The sequence below is a fragment of the Notamacropus eugenii genome, chromosome 5 (assembly GCF_028372415.1).
Source record: "Notamacropus eugenii isolate mMacEug1 chromosome 5, mMacEug1.pri_v2, whole genome shotgun sequence".
In the NCBI taxonomy this organism is placed as follows: domain Eukaryota; kingdom Metazoa; phylum Chordata; class Mammalia; order Diprotodontia; family Macropodidae; genus Notamacropus; species Notamacropus eugenii.
Genome location: NC_092876.1, coordinates 21384153 through 21400711, shown reverse-complemented (window position 1 = coordinate 21400711; position 16559 = coordinate 21384153). Strand labels below are relative to the sequence as shown.

Genomic DNA, 16559 nt, shown 5'->3' with positions numbered 1-16559 from the left:
AACCCCATTTGGTGACATCCATTGGGAGTTTATTTTAGAAAGAGCTTCACATACAATATTGCATCCTCACAACACACCTGTGACATAGGCTGACCCAGCGTTCTTGTTCCTCTTCTCAGTTCAGGCTAAGAACTCATTATAACTGAGTTACCTGGCCACTGTCCTCATAGCTGAGACTAACAAACCCTGTGACTGATTGTGATCTTTCCACAGTACCTGAGGGGCTTTCTCCATTTCATTTTCTATCTTTTCTTCCAATGTCTGTTGTCTATACTCACAATACTGTCTATCTCGGGTAATTTCCCTGCTATTCTGTACTGATTAGTATGGATGCACTGGCCATTCTTGGTAAATTCTATATGCTAAATTGAGAAAGAGGTTTACTCTTCTTAACTATTATGCAATAATTTTCAGTGTTACATTCAACTTTTCTTCTTTTCTATTTACATCTAGAGATACACTAAACATTAATATAAATGTATTATCATATACAATGTTGTGAATCATACCATATACAACATATTGTGAATCCATTATCTTTCTGTCAGGAAGCAAACAGCATGATTCATTATTGGTCCTCTAGCACCATGACCCATTTAGTGGTTTATAGAACCTTTAGAGACTCACGATGATGTCCAAGGGGTTTCAGGCAAAAATTATTTAATGGCATTTTAAGTAGTAAAGAACTGTTCAGTTTTGTTGTCAATATATTTTTCCCCTGGGACAAGAAGTACATTAATGTTTGAGGTATAATAGGTTTCTCTGTGCCGTGATTCTAAATCATCATGATGAGACAGAAAATGACTTTGATGTTCATGCAGTGATTCCACCAAACTCAGACCACAGCTAAGTGCAACATTTTCTTTCAGTTTCTCACCCTACCCTCAAACTGTATCCACACTGCCATAAAAGACTAACATATAAGCGCAAAACAATTCCCAGGGAATGATCACAGGGATCTACATTATCCTCAATTGCCTTGTTTACACTGCACCAGAATAGCTGCCTCAGTCCAAGATTACCTTGTAATCTTATCTAATCAGTGTTGTAATCACCACATCAAGAAGTTATGAATGTTTAAATTCTTCCAATACAGATGGTAGGGTTTTTGAAAAACATGATCACTAGGCATACACATTACAAGCCATTCTGAATCCCCATGGACCATCACACACATTCTACAAAAACATTCCTTCCATTGCATCTCATCTCACTGTTAAGGCTACTTTCTGATTTGAATTTATCTTCCCTCATGATACTGTCCTTCTATCTAGCAAATTTTCAAAGGAACTAGTTGGCAATTCCAGTTAGTCTTTCCACAGAGTTTCTGTAAGAGTCTGGCCAGTGGCCTGATGGTAGAAAGAGGAAAAATAGGTCTGAAGAGTTCTTTCTTTAGAAAGATTTTTTTGACATATAGAAATGGCTTATTAAACATCAAAGCAATACCTGCAATGGAACTTCAAGTACATTTGCCATTTAATACACTACTTGTCATTAGCCAATAGAAAACTCAATCTTTTTATATAATAGCTAATTATTCATTTTGTTGAGTGGTGAAAAGGCTAAAAACAATCAATTTCCATCTCTCAACAAGAGAACTTGTAAAATTACCTCACCATTTTCTCTTATCCATGTGTGAGGAAACATTTTAACTATAGTTTGGGTATAAATAAAAATACAGCCAGTTCTTCTTAAGGTAAGTGGACTGTTCTACAGACCTTCCCCTCTCAACCTGCCACCTCCACAGCTTTGTAGTCTCTTGGCTTGAGTTGCTTCTAATGCCTGGGATACCACAGCCAGAGTGACTTCATTGCCTCAGGCCAAGAACCCCTGTTCCTTTGGGAGTTGTCCCTAGGGAGTTGAATATGCATAATGCAATTTATGTAAAGTGGAACTGCTTGCACATCTGTTAGCACAGTGGATAGAGAGATGGGCCTAGTAGCCTGCAAGAGCCAAATTAAAATACCACCTCAGAAAGTTAACAACACTATGTCCCTGGGAATTCACTTACCCTCACTGTAAAATGAGGAATGCAAATATAAAATTCCTCCACTGTAATATGGAGATAATAATAGTATCTACCTCCCATCACTGTTGTGAAAATCAAATGAAATTATTGGTGTAAAGAACTTAGCCCAATAATAGGTACAAAGCAAACAAACTGAAATGCTAGTTATACTTGTAGCCATCATTATTAAAGCAACTTGATACAGAAACCAAATGCTACAAACTTCTATCCAGAGAAAAAGGTCCAACTGTAAAATTAATTTCATGTATTATGTTGTAGGTGACATCTTCCAAACTGTAACCTATTTGACTAAAAATGCTGTTCCTATTCAACACTTGTAAGATAAATTTGAAAGGAACTCTTGCGGTTAACAGTAAGCATGAAGTCTCACTGGATTTAAAAAAAAAATTATTACAGAAAGCCCCAGAGTAAATTTTTATAATTTGAAGTAGAATAAAATGTTATTATTTTATAACTGCACAGGAGAATGAAAGCAATAATTTGGATCTTTGCCAGGTAAAAGTCATCCAAGTTATTATAGCAATATTTAGATGTATAAATTTAAAATGTTACAATATGCAGAATAAATGACTGGGTGGGGGAGGGGAGTTTCACAAGTTCTTTTTGTTCTTGAAATAAGTTTTAAGAAGAGGTTAGAGAACTAGTGCTCTGGAGTCCTGCTTGTCCATGACACTGATGAGTGCTGCTACAGTACAAACTCTTCTTGTTCTGCTCACTTCTCTCTGTATCAGTTAAGATAACTCATTACAAGTGCCTTTTATCAATTCCTAATGCTCCAAAACCTTCCATTTTATTCTTGGACCATGATTTCTTTAGTCCTGTCCAAATACATAGACACTATCTTTGTTCCCAGATATTTGTAATAATAAAAAAGCATAAATAAAACAATTTCTCCTTGATTCTGAAAAAAAGCCTCACATGATCCATTCATTCCCCATTAAATAATGACCTGTATCCTTTCTTTCTTTCATGGCTAAATACATAGAAAGGCCCATCTACAATTAGTGTTTCACACTCCTTTTGACTTTCTCTGTTCAAAACTGCATTCCAGATTAAACCATCACTGTTCAACTGAAACTGCTCTCTGAAAAGTTACCAATACCTCCTAATTGCTAATTTCAATGAGTTTTTCCCTCAATTTTCATCCTTCTTGACCTCTCTGCAGCTTTCCCTTTTCCTCTCTAGGTTTTGACAACAATACTTTCTCCTGGTACTCCTCCTACAAGGTCCAAAACTAAACTCATCACGAACTTTCCCCAAACCCTCCTGTCTTCTTACTTTCTTATTACAATACAGAGCACCACCCTCCAATCATCCAGCCTCATAACCTAGGTGTCACCCATTCATTATCATCTCTCACACTCACATTCACCTACATTGAACATGACGGAAAGTCATGGTGCTTCTGCCTTTGTAACATCTCTCTTGTACATCCCAACATTGTCTCCCAACATTGACATTTCTTGGTTTAGTCACCAATCACCTCACATCTGACTACTACTGCAACAATCTTTTGCTTGGCTTCACTGCATCAATTCTCTCTCCCACTCACTCAATTCACCACTCACGTATAAAATTCTTCTTCCTAAAAGGCACTTCTGATCATGTCACTGCCTACTCCATAAACTCCTTTGGCTCCCTATCCCCAGGATCAAATATAGAATCCTCTGCTTAGCTGTTAAAGCCCTCCATCATCTGTCCCTCTCCTACCTCCCCAGTCTTCTTTCACCTTACTCCCTCCTCCATATGGGCAATAATCAAGGGTTCAGGATGCTTCTTTGTTCCTTGACCAGGACACTCCATCTTCTGACTTCACATTTCCTGTCTGCCCCTCATGTTCATTCTGGCTTGTCTGAAGTTCCACCTAAAATCCCTCATTCTACAAGAAGTCTTCTGCAGTCTTCCTTAGCCTTAGCACCTTCCCTCTCTTGATTAGCTCCAGTTTATCCTGGATGTAGTGGATCAACATATAGTTGTCTGCATTTTGTCTTACCACTAAACTGGGAAATCCCTGAGAGCAGGGCTTATCCCCTGCTTTTATTTGTATCCCTGGTACTCAACATAGGGTCTGGAACATAGTAGGTGCCTACTACTTACTCAGTTGAATAAAGCCTAGGAAAGAGTTCATATTGGATTGGATATCCTGATGCTTTCAGGAGAGTTCTATGCCCCAAAGCTCTAAACAATGACTTCTTAGAGGATCACAGACTTATCACTAGAAGGGAATGGAAATGCCAAGGAGTCCAGCTCCTTCTCCTTTGTTACAGAAGACAAAATTGGGGCTCAGAGGTTCAGGTACTTGCCCAAGATCCCACTGCAGAAATGTGTCTAAAAACAAATTCCAAATCAAGTTGGCATACTCCCAAGTCTAGCACTCCCCTTTCATTACAACACGATACCTATTGTGATAACTGCCTTCATACACCCACTTTCATCGCACTCACCTGGCCAGGAGTTCCTTGGGCCTTTTGGCTCTAGCATCCCAGGTGTTTCCCCTTGATTAAAAGAGGAGATCAGATCTTCTTTAAGAACTGGAAGTCCTGAGAATATAGAATAAATAAGAGATAAGGAAATAGAAAAATACACAATTTCATCCATTTAGGGAAAGGACACATGCAAGCAAGGATCACAAGATGGTTAAGCACACCTCAAGAATGGTTTCAATGGCATTGATCATCGGGATCTTGGAAGGGGGACAGAGATCATGCAGCCAGTTGGGAATTAGAAAATTCCACCTTTGTTCTCCTCTTTCACAAAAGAATGGGCACATACCATAGCTTTCATTATCTAGAAATTAGAAGCAGCTCTTACTGCAGTGGTAAGAGGTCTGAACCTGGAGTCAAAAAGGAGAGTCAAAAGCAGCCTCAGGCACATGGTAGCTGTGTGCCCTGGAAGGTTATGCAACCTCTGTTGGCCTCAGTTCTATCAACTATAAAATGGGATAATAATAGTACCAACCTCACAGGGCTGTTGTGAGGATCAAATGATAATAACCAGGCAGGATTAGGCGCAAGGAGCTATAGACTGATGCCTGTTAAAAAGAAGATTTCTAAAGTCTTGATCCATCCCAAAAAGGAAGGGGTGGCCTTGAATGGCAGAGGGTTCCCTTCACTGCCCATTGTCAGGGAAAACCTGCATAAGCTATCTTCAGAGACAAAATTCATATCCAATTTGAAGATAACCTCTGAAATTAGCTCCACATCTGAGATTCTATAAAACTGGTTTGAGTTTTGACCTCAAGCTCCGCAAAATAGGGAAGAAACAATTTCAGGAGCAACATAGGAAAGTCCCAGCTTCCAATAATGTGATTTAAAGATCTTTCATAGGAAAACAAGAAACCAGGAATGGTTTTGGAATGATCAGCAGTTTCGCCTTTTGAAAAGTGATAAATGCTGAAACTCTGCACACTAGGGAGGAATGAAGACATTCCTTTGATGGCAGATTCAGTTTCCAGAGGAAATGCTCCTTACCCAGGGACAGCAGATTCTGGACATTCTCCACCATGACGTCCTTGTACAGCTCTTTCTGAGAATGTTCCAAGAGACACCACTCCTCATTAGTGAAGTGCACAGCCACATCCTTGAAAGTCACCAACTCCTAAACCATCAAAAGTCACACAGTTTGGAGCTGAGACTACAGAATTCAACTAGTCCAATCCTCATCAACTTACAGGAGGAAACTGAAGCACAGAAGGGATTTGCCCAAAACTCATATCACCTTTATGAGTATCAGAGCCAACACTTTAAATCATGGTCAATCAGAGTCCAGTGAAATGTTTAGAAAAGCATTTTCTATTTGAAGTGGGAATCATGTTGGATTAATAAAAGCTGAAAATTGTCATACTATGAAATGCTTCTCTCTATGGAATCAGGAAGAACCTACGTGCTCCATAAGCGAGGTATGAAAGTCTGTGCGGGACAGAAAGAAGGTGATAAAAAATTCCTCTTCATCGGAAGTGCCATAAGTGATATATTAAGAAAATTCTATGAAGAGTTTGTGACACCTAGCAAGTATTATGTATTCTGGGGGGAAAAAACATTACTAGTTATCACTGGACAGCAAAGGAAATTATCTACTTAATTTCTTAAAAAGCTGAAATAAAATCTTATGGAAACAAAAGCATGAAGAAGATTCTTGAGAGATATTACTCACAATCTAGACTGAACTGCGTGATACTGGGACTGTTTCCAGCCAAGTGCAGAAGAAATATCTAGTTATACTGACAGCTTAGAATGACACTGGGTGTGATGTGTCATACCCAAAACATCTTGTCTTTCCTTTATGATTTCACTTATTAAGGGAACATATTCATTTTTATTATTTAGATATATAGGAAGAGTAACTATGATAAGGAGAGTTTGTTCATTTATTAAAAATGTAATATCTTATTAACTGAGGTTAGAGATTAAGCTAATTCATAAGACACTGACAGTATACTTATGAATAATAAATGATCTAAACATAACCCTAGAACTCCAGAACATTGGGGATCACAAGTCAAGAGAATGAGTTGAGGCAAACTTTTAAACAACACACAAGAGGAAGGTCATATCTAAAAATACTCTGAAACATAGGAGGGGTTAGCTAGTTTTCCCACCTGCTACCCATGTTTGGTCAGTTTATTTAGTATCTGATGCTCTTCCATTTCTAGAATGATACTGTTCGGCCTAGAGGCCGAAGGGCTACCCGAGCCTTTCTTACCCGTCGTCCAGGTCTTCGGGGATCAGCCGGATAAACGTACTGAGAGAAGAGACTTTCCAGAGTCGAACAAGGGTTAGGCTTTATTCAGGGTCTTGGTTGCATGTGCAGGGTGAATTCTTCCTCAGGAGAGAGGAATCCTCCTCCTCCCAAGGGGCAAGGATCGTACAGCAAGAGGATGGGAGCGGGAGAGGGGAGGGACCCTCTGCCCTCTAAGGGCTCCTCAGCGCGAAGAGCGCCTTCAGGCTTTCCTGACCCTACTTAAGCTCTCCTGCCGCATAGTTTGCACATGAATACCGTGCATGCTCTCAGCCCTTAGCTAGTCAACAACAGGTGTGCTCAGACCACGGGCCAATCTCAAGGGTGGGATGCTCTCCCCAGCAAGTTTCCCACTGAGAAGAGGCGGAAATGCACGAGATAGCCCGTGTTTCACGCCTCAATTCCCAGCTGTTCCCTGGGGGGCCTCATGAGAACTCTGAGGTTTAGAAGTCCTCACCTTTACCTGCCCGAGACTGTCCACGTGAAAACTGAGCTTACACCCCCAACATGATATGATTCTCTTTTTCAGAAGTTCTGTTGTTTTGGAGCAATTCTCTTTCATATGGATAAAAATCCTGTACTTTTTCACCATTTTGATTTCTTATTTAAAACACTGATTTGTTTTATTTGTAATCTAGATTTCATTTTTAGGTTCTTTCATTTCTATTACTGAGCTTTTGAACAATGATTTATTAGTCTTTTCACACTGCGTGAGATTGCCAAGAATTTACGAAACATTACTTTTCCCTGGGCTCTCTCCTGAGGTCACAATCCTGCATTGTATTGTATTTACTCATCCTGTGAGCAATCACCATAGAAAGATCATCCTTTGACTGCCTGATTTCCTTTTCCTTTACGGCCCCTAATAAAGGCATTAGGAATAGACCATATGTAACATTTCAATATATCTGACTTGTTTTCTGCACTAGACTCAAATGATGAGTGAAAATACTCATTCATTAAGCCATCTGAATGCATAGCAGTTTTGATATTAGTGGTATTCGAGTTCTTTTGCACCTACAGCCTTCTATAATCTGCAGATCTAGTGATCTTGGCCAAGACATTTTACCAGAGCCTCAGTTGTTCATTTGTAAAATAAGAGTTGGATTTTTAAAAAAAAATTGTAGTATTTTATTTTTTCCAATTACATGTGCAATTAAAGAGTTAGATTTGGTGTTTGATAAGCTCCCTTTCTGGTTCGGTTACTTAAAAGTACTCTTTGTTTTTATGGAAAAACCTGAGTGTGAGTAAAGGAAAATCAAATGCTTAGGGAAATAGTTTAGCGTAACTTACATTTTGAGTGACTAGTAACTGGTTAACTCGGAACATCAAATGACTTTATTTCTTAAAAAATGTTACTTGTTTTTCAATTTACAAGTATTCATTTTCTCCCATTCCCGTTACTCATTCCATTAGCAGGAAAAAAACATCCCGAACCTTTGTAACAAACAAGACAAATTCCTACGTTGTCCGTATATGTCCACATATGTCCAGTAAACTCAAACGAAAATAGGCAGCTTTTGACCATGGCTCAAGAATCAAGCCTTAGCCCCAACTCAGTCTGGAGCTCATACACTGGACAGCAAGTCCCCACCCACCTAGCACAGAGTGGATGTAATAACTAAATAGTAATTGTTTCTCTTTGATTCAGGAACCCTGAGTGTCTTCCCCTCTCAGTTTGATTTTTTTGTTTTTTGATTAAAGGGGCTATCCCTTGAGTAACTGAAAGAAGCCTATTCATTGATTGAGTATATCTTACTCAAAGTAAGATTGTGATAAGACCTAAGCCAGAAAGGGCCAGCATCTCATATTGCCTCCTGGGCCATTTCCAGTCATCCTGATGAATATCAGGCCACTGGATCCAGATGGCTCAGGAGAAGAAAGGGAGGTTGGTGACCCCGCACAGCCCTCCCTCACTCAAATCAAAGTCAACTGCAAGTCATGTTATCATCTTGATGCCATGGTCCTCTTCAAGAATGAAGGACAAAAAACACAATTAATCTCTAATTGAATCTTTAACTTGCTCCCAACAGAAGCAAGCTTCTTTCCTTTTCCATTTCCCCACATCCATCCTTCACTACTATGGGGTGAGGACATGAACTCCAAGTTTCATTTAAGGATAGATATTTCTCACCTAGCTCCACTACCATGGGACTTCTCCATCAGTCTTCATCACTCACTGGGATCATCTTGTGAGAAGTCACCAACCTTGGTACTAAATCTCATCACTATCCTCTGTGTCTCTGATTAGAGGGGTGGAGAAGTGCAAACCTCCATTTAAGGAGGTTCAGCTCACAGATCTCCCCATTTCTCAAAAGGCTAACTACTTGGGTCTTCTAACTTCCATGACCATGACCCAGTACCTGATGTCTTCTGCCTTCCTCCCCTTGTCAATTTCATTTTGTGTGTTGACTTTCCCCAATAAAGTATAAGCTCCTTCAGGGAAGGAACCATCTTTCTTTTTCAGTATTTGAATCCCCAGACCATAATACAGTGCTGGGCACACAGTATGAGCTTAATAAATGCCTACCAACTACTAACTACCCAAACATTCTCATCTGAGAATGTTGCTTCTAATTTTATGTAAAAGCCCTCTGTGAATTAGATATCACACTTTTTCAATCTTCTGACACTTTACTTCTTGGATCCAATGACACTGTCCTCCATGTTACATCAAGAAGATACTCCATCTCTAGGTTCTGGGCCTTTTCTCTGGGTCTCCAGAATGGCTGGAATTCTCAGCCTCATTTTGGCCTCCTGAGGGCCTTCAACTCTCAACTAAACTCTCACCTTCTACAGGAAGCCTCTCCCAGCTCCCCTTCACTCTAGGGCCTTCCTTCTATTAATCATAGCCCATTAAACTGTCTATAGCTTATCTCTACATATTGGTGCTGTCTCCCCCTTTAGACTGTGAGCTCCTTGAGGGCAGACACTGCTGGTTGCCCCTTTTTGGATGCCCACCATGAAGCACAGTGCCCAGCGCACAGTAGGCACTTAGTGTTTATTGAATAATAGCTTGCATTCTCTCCTTTTCAGAATCTCTCCATATGACCTTACATTGGCTTCTTTCTTCCATTTTGCAAGAAAGTGGGAGCCTGGTCTTCACCAAGGCTTACCACCTACAAAGGTATTTGATGCCCCCACCCCTTCCTATCTTCTCCAACAGTCTATACCCTCAATCATCCCTACCTCCCCTCCTCTGGTCTCAAATTTTTGCCCTTTCTCTATCAGCTGGTCCCCTTCCTACTGACTTCAAATGTACCCATCCCCCATTCTTGAGAAAACCTTTGCTAAACCCTCACCACCCCTTGAGCCATCATCTAATCTTCCTGGGTATGTTGGGGTGCTTACTGATACACCAGAGGAGTACATCAGATATGCTAGATGACTGATTGGGTCATTTTACCCGACCTTTTCCTCATTTTTCATTCTTAATTATTCTCCAAAACTGACCCTGGGCTTGGGGCCTAGAGTCATTCTCTCACCCCATTCCTGCCATTTTTCCTTTCCCCCTTTTGTGTCCACTAGTGGGCTATCCGTCCCCTTCTCTCCACTTTTTCCATGCACTGCCTCCCATTTCCTCTTGTCCAGACCACAAGGGATTGGCAGCTTTCCTGATGTCCTTACACAAGGGAAGAAGGGGGTCTCTGTTGGGATCCCTAGAGCACACCAACATAAGGTCAGTTCCCCTAAAGCAGGAGGGAGTCAGGCAGCGGTGTGCTAGTAAAGGCTGTAAACACATGGATAAGGTTTGTGTTCATCAGTCTTATCACTTTCTTGTGTCCAGAAAATCCAGCCTTGATTTGTAGCACTGGCCAATTCTCAAGGCCCACAACAGGGTCTGGCACAGAGGAGCCACTTTCTAATGCTTATTGACTTAATCTAAGAAATGATAAATGGGAGGGATTCAGAGCTTCCTGGGGAGACGTGTGTGAGCTGAGGCAGAGTTGGTGCCCATGACCAGGAGGACAATTTCTGCCCTGAAGGCAAGAGTCAAGGCAAGAGCTGGGGAAGCCTTCAGGCCTCTGATCCAGGCCTGTCCAGTCAGTGAAGGGGTTTTCCTTGACCTTCAGTCACTACAGGGGAGAGCTTGGTCACAAGAAACAGATGAGAGGAAAGGACTTGTGTGGAGGTGGGCTAGGCAAGAAAAAAGAGAGAAAAGCCATGATGCCTACTGCTAGAGACTAAAAAGCCAAGTGATCACCCTTGTCAGTCAGTTGTAATGAAAGCAAACCTAAAAAACACCCAGAGAGCAGTAACTGGGGAGACTGGGCATGGTTAGTGCCACTGATAGACTTCAAAGCAGAGAAGACAGCAAGGCAATGTGGTTACTACTATATTCAATTTTACATCATCAACTCTTGTAAAGAAATGATCCACAGGTAAAGAGATGGCCAGCCTCAAAGACAATCTTCCATGTTAATGGAATTAGCACCATTGGTTGATGCTGGTCAGGTCTGGGGATGGGCTATACTCACCTGGGGTTGAGGGCTCTGGGTCCCAGGGGCCATTTCCTCTGCCTCCAGATGCCCTGCTTGGGCCAAGCCTTGATCCTCTGCAGGCTGGGCTGAGGAAGGACAAGGATCTCAGAGAAAATGTCTTTCCTTTCTCTTCCCAGGAAGGAGGCTGGCCTAGAAAGATTTACAGATTGAGGTCTCAGAGGAATGACCAAGCCCCTGGCCTTGCCTTCAGGGAATAGATTCCAACAGAAAAGGAGGCCACAGGTAGGGTCAGACTAGGACAGGCCAGCACATCATACCACTGCATCCCCTGTCAAAGGATATCAGGCAGCCCTGGAAGGGCAGGGTTTCAGGCTAAGATCTACCTGGGACCTGCACATGCAGAGCTGGCTTCCAGAAGGCAAAGATCTTGGCCCCAAGAAAAGGAAGAGTAATCCCCACTCCAAGAAAAGGAAGCTAAGGCTCCTAGGGTGCTCTGAATGGGTGCTCCTGGTTCTAAGCACACCCTGCTGCCCCCTCTGTCCTCAGGGAACATACCTTCTAAGGTGGGGGAGGGAAAGAGAACACCTGGAAAGATAGGTGAAAAAGGGAAGAGGAGGAAGAGGGAATGAGGAGGGAGGGAGGGAGATGGTGAAAGAATGGGGAGAGGGAACTCTCAGGTGACCAGACTTGTGGGGGGGGTAGCCTGGGTGGGATTCAAGTCTTGGGGTGCAATTTGGAAGCCTGGATCGAGTATAGGACAGAAGAGGGTTCATTTCGTGGCAATGGCATTTCACAGGATGATGGGCTGGGTTTGGGGGACTAAGGCAAGAAGAGTTGGGAGGGTTTGATCCTGGGTGCCACTGGAGGAAAGGGGGGATTAGAGGCAGGGCAGAGTGGGGCTCTCGGAACCAGGGAGGCTCTGGGGACCCCTCCCCCACTGGCCTCTCCATCCTCAGGGGCCACACTGGACAAACCTGAGGTCCCTGGCACAAGGTCTTCAGGCTCCAGCAGGACTTCGGGGCTCTGTGAGACCCCAGGATGTCACGGGGGGAGAGGGGGGCTGCTTCCAATCCTCTTACAAAAAGGAAAGCCAGGGTGGAGGGTATTGGGGGAGGGGCTGGAAGTGGCTCCCCAAGGAGTGGGATCACCCCAAAGGCCAGCCCTCCCCCTCCCCCTGGGGTCCCCCCAAGAAGCAGCTGCTCCAAAGAAGGAGCCCCACGGGGTCCTCGCCCCTCCCCCCAAGCGCACGGGGCCAAGGGAGGCTCCCCCAGTGGCCCCAGTCCTCCCCCCACCCTCCGTCCTCCCCCCAACTTCCCCAGTCCTCCTCCCACCCCCTCGCCCCCCTGCCCTCCGGCCGTCCTCCCCTCCACCCCGGTCGCACAAGGATGCCCGGCCCCTCCCCCACTGGAGCCCCCGCCCCCACGCACGTGCAATCCCACCCAGGTACAAGCGCAGCTCACCCGCACTTACACTCAGGCACCTCCCCCGCGGCCCCGCCCTCTCTTGCACACGCACTCCCACACTATAGGCCGGGCCCAGGCCAGTCCGGCCGCTCCCACGCTCACTAACCCGAGCCGGGTCTGCGGGGGTCTTCAGGCTACCCCGGGAGGGAGGAGGAGGAGGGGCTGCCCTGCGGGGCTGGGAACCGGGCCGCGCCTGCGCACTCCCTCCGTCCGCACCTCCCCGCGGCGCTGGGAACCGGGCCGCGCCTGCGCACTCCCTCCGTCCGCACCTCCCCGCGGCGCTGGGAGCCGGGGCTGCGCCTGCGCACTCCCTCCCTCCGCACCTCCCCAAGGCGCTGGGAGCCGGGGCCGCGCCTGCGCACTCCCTCCGTCCGCACCTCCCCAAGGCGCTGGGAGCCGGGGCCGCGCCTGCGCAGTCACCCAACGCCGGCCCCACACAAAGAGCCGAACCAGCAGCGAAACAGACTACTGGGAACCTCTGGAGAATCTGCGCCTGCGGACCCCGAGATTCCCAGCGTGCCCTGGGGTTCTTGCGGGGCGTGGGGTAGGGAGAAAGGAGGGCACAGGAGGGGGGACCAAGACAGAGGCGTGGTGGGGGAGGGGTGACGTCATTCTCTAGTCCCGGTCCGGGCGTTCTCCCCCCAAACCCCCTATTCTGCTTCCGGTTCTGTACGGTCCGTATTTAGACTGTAAGCCCCTGGAGGGCGGGGCCCCTCCCTCTGGGTTTGACCCCCAGGCCGGTGCCTGGCACACCGTGGGAGCCTAATAAGTGCCTCTTGCCCCATTTCTCCAAAGGCCTCGGAGGTGCTGCTGTGTCATCATCCCATTCTTACAGAGAAGGAAACTGAGGCAGAGGCCAGCAGCTGACCGGTGGAAGGCCGGGGCTCAGTTCTTTCCTCATGGGCCCCTTGGAGAATACTACACCGGCTCTTTGGGGGAGCAGGGGGGCCCCCAGGAGGGGGAGACCACTCCCTCAAAAATCGGGGCTCCAGACACACCCGAGCCCCCTTGTTCTGGTCCCTAACAAGGACCCCACAGTTCTCAGGACAGAATCAGAGACAGCTCTTGATGTGGCTCCCTGCAGGCAGCAGACACCACGTGACCTTTCCAGTCTTCTCCCAACTTCCTCCCCTCCCCCTCCTCTCTGACCCACAGACACTGACCTCTTGGCTGATACTTGACCAAGACCCTCCATCCCCTGATCCTGTGGATGGCCTCTCCCCCACATGGGCCCCCTGGCTCCCTTCACATCTCAGCTAAAGTCTCTTCCTCTGAAAACAAGCTTTGTCTGGTCCCTGATATTGCCTGAGCCTTCCCTCTCAGGGTGCCCCCCCATCCCCCTCACCCCTGACACTGTACAGAGCTTGTTTGGACCCAGCTGGTGGCAAGTTCTCTCCCCATTGGATTGTGAGCTCATGGAGGGCATGGCTTCAACCTTCCTTTGCATCCCCAGGAGGTTGGCATAGTGCTTGGCACAGAGGAGCCACTTTCTAAATGCTTGTTGACTTGACCTAAGAAATGGGCAATGGGAGGCATTCAGAGAACTGGGGAGGCTTGTGTGGCCAGAGGAGGAGGACATGAGCAGAACCAGTAGGCCAATTTCTGCCCTGCTGACAGCACTGCCAAGGGCAACCTACTTCTAACAGGATAAAACTTCCTTGGCTTTCTTGGATTCCAGGACTGTTGATGCTGGTCAGGTCTGTGGATGGACTGCACTCACCTGAGATGAGGGTCTCTGGGTGCTAAGGGCCATCCCCTCTGGTTCTAGGCTCCCTCCTAGAAATAGGCTTTGGTCTCTGCAAGGTGACCTGGGGAGGGAGAAGAATATCAGAGTGGAAGAGACATTGTCTTTGCCTTCTCTTCCTAGGGTAGATGCTGACCTGCCAGAAATGACAGAGGGTGAGTTCTCAGAAGAGTCACAAAGCCCCTGGCCCTGCCCTCAGGGCAGAGACTTCACCACAGGAGGAGGGCAGCAGGGAGGCTTAGGCTTAGAAGGGAGTTTGGTCTGAGCAGGAACAGGACTTGCCATCTTCTCTTACTCCTTCCCTTTGACCTCATGCCCCTCCCCCACCCTCCTTCAGAGACCCAGGAGGCAAAAGGGGCTTGGGCTCCCAGATTGAGACAAAACCTCCATGACCCCAGACCCAAAGCTCTGCCTCCACCTGATACTTACTACAGGTGAGATATGTAGGTCAGGTCACTGTGACCCAATGGTAAAAGTGGAGATGGCACCCCATGACCTTTGGGGTGTGTCAGGGAGCCTGGACAAGTAGCAAAGGCAACTCCCAGAGCCAGGTCTTGGAGGGAGGCCTGCTCTTGGCAAGTCTAGATGACAGTCACCAAGAAGTCAGAGGGGGAAGATGAGGCCCAATGGAAAGGGCAGCCAGCAGAAGGGGAGTATGGGGATGGTCCCTTGTTCAGACTACCTGGCACCTCCATGTGCAGAGCTGGCTCAAAGAAGGCAGAAAGAGGCTAACAGCAGTGTCTTCTCTCAAGGAGCTCACAGTCTAAGGGGATGACAACAAGGATACAAATAAGTACTCAAAAGATATGGGCAAGTCAGTTGGATATAATTAATAGAATGAAAGCAGTAGAATGAAGGGGAGCTGGGAAAAACAGAAGGTGGGATTTGGGTTTAGACTTGAAGGAACCAAGGAGTACTAAGTGAGGAGGCAGAGAATTCCAGCCATTTTTTGGAGAGCCAGAGAAAATGTCCAGAGCTTAGAGATGGAGTGTCTTCTTCCTGGTATATAAAGGAGCCAGTGTCATTGGATCAGAGAGAATGGCAAAAAATAAGATGGAAGAACTTACAGAAGTAAGTGATGTTTAGGTCATGATGGACTTTTAAAGCAAAATATTCAGATGAGAGTGTTTGGATAAGTCAGTAGTCAACAAACGTTTGTCGAGGACCTTCTCTATGCCACGAACCATGTTAAGGCCTGGGGATTGAAATGGAAAAGAAGAAAGACTGTCCTGTCCCCATGGAGTTTACACTTTCTAGGAGAAGACAACACCCCAGAGGAAGAGATTTGGGACTAAAAACTCCAGACACTGAGACAGGGTAACAAAGTCATTGAGAACTTCCAAAGTAGGGCAGCCAGGTGCAAATGTGAAGATGTATGAGCTGTGCCTCATTATGTGGAAGGTTGGGAGTACATGAGTTCGTCTCATGGTGGGGAAGTGAGAATGTAAGAAGATGAAGCAGGAAAGAGATATGGAAGTGTTTTTGGTAAGAACAAGTTAGGGAATCGATAGATGAATTTATCAGTGAATAAAAGCATGGCCTTCCTAAAGTGATTATTCATACTAAGAATAAACATAATGCAATAAAGAATTATAACTCAACACCAAGTGAAAAGGAAAGTTTTGTAAATTCTTGGGAATCTAAAAAATCAGAAAAAGTATAATAAAATCTTTAATTGTTCAAAAGTTCAGTATTGGAAATGAAAGTAAAATATAGATTATAAAGTACATTGGCTAAACATTTTCTACATGTAGCAGGTTCAATATATATATATCTCGAACCTGCTATGTCGCCACTCTCTCGTATGATATCAGTCAGGCTGTCTCTTGACTCCTGATTGCCAATGTTTTTGAGTTCTAGCAGCATGTTGGAATAATTTGTTTTTCATAAATAGTGTCAGCATCTCTCTTACTCATTAGCTCAATCTCCAGTCCCCATTCACAAAATCATACATTTTTGCTGAATGAAAGTATGAAAAGGATTTTAAATAGAGATTACTCGCAAGCTGGCTTCCACTGAATGAAATGAGACTGTTTCCAGCCAAGAGAGGAAGAGTTCTCTATTCATATACTGAGGGATTGAGATGACACTGGCTATGACGAGTCATGGTCAAAAGCATCTGCTGCCATTGTTTTATGATTGTT

General features: G+C 45.1%; 1 protein-coding gene and 1 long non-coding RNA gene across 12 annotated transcripts in view; one reads left to right on the top strand and one right to left on the bottom strand.

The window, feature by feature from the left end:
• Window positions 1–12894, bottom strand: part of LOC140508356 (uncharacterized) — a 30720-nt gene extending 17826 nt beyond the window's left edge. For 8 of the 11 annotated variants that reach the window (XR_011968388.1, XR_011968390.1, XR_011968391.1 and 5 more), the window contains exons 1-4: window positions 12679–12894; window positions 11245–12282; window positions 5500–5626; window positions 4474–4569 (exon numbers count right to left, since the gene is read on the bottom strand). Coding sequence is in view for 4 of the 11 variants with exons in the window: in XM_072616205.1 (XP_072472306.1) it covers window positions 4474–4569; window positions 5500–5626; window positions 11245–11277 (256 nt within the window). In the remaining 7 variants the exon portion in view is untranslated. The remainder of the gene's footprint in view (window positions 1–4473; window positions 4570–5499; window positions 5627–11244; window positions 12283–12678) is intronic. The other 3 variants (XM_072616206.1, XM_072616207.1, XM_072616208.1) reach the window with 3 other exon arrangements.
• A 180-nt stretch (window positions 12895–13074) lies between these two features.
• LOC140508386 (uncharacterized) lies at window positions 13075–16022 on the top strand. The gene is made up of 2 exons (XR_011968418.1): window positions 13075–13215; window positions 13467–16022. It is a non-coding gene; the product is annotated as an uncharacterized lncRNA (long non-coding RNA).
• Window positions 16023–16559: the final 537 nt, after the last annotated feature.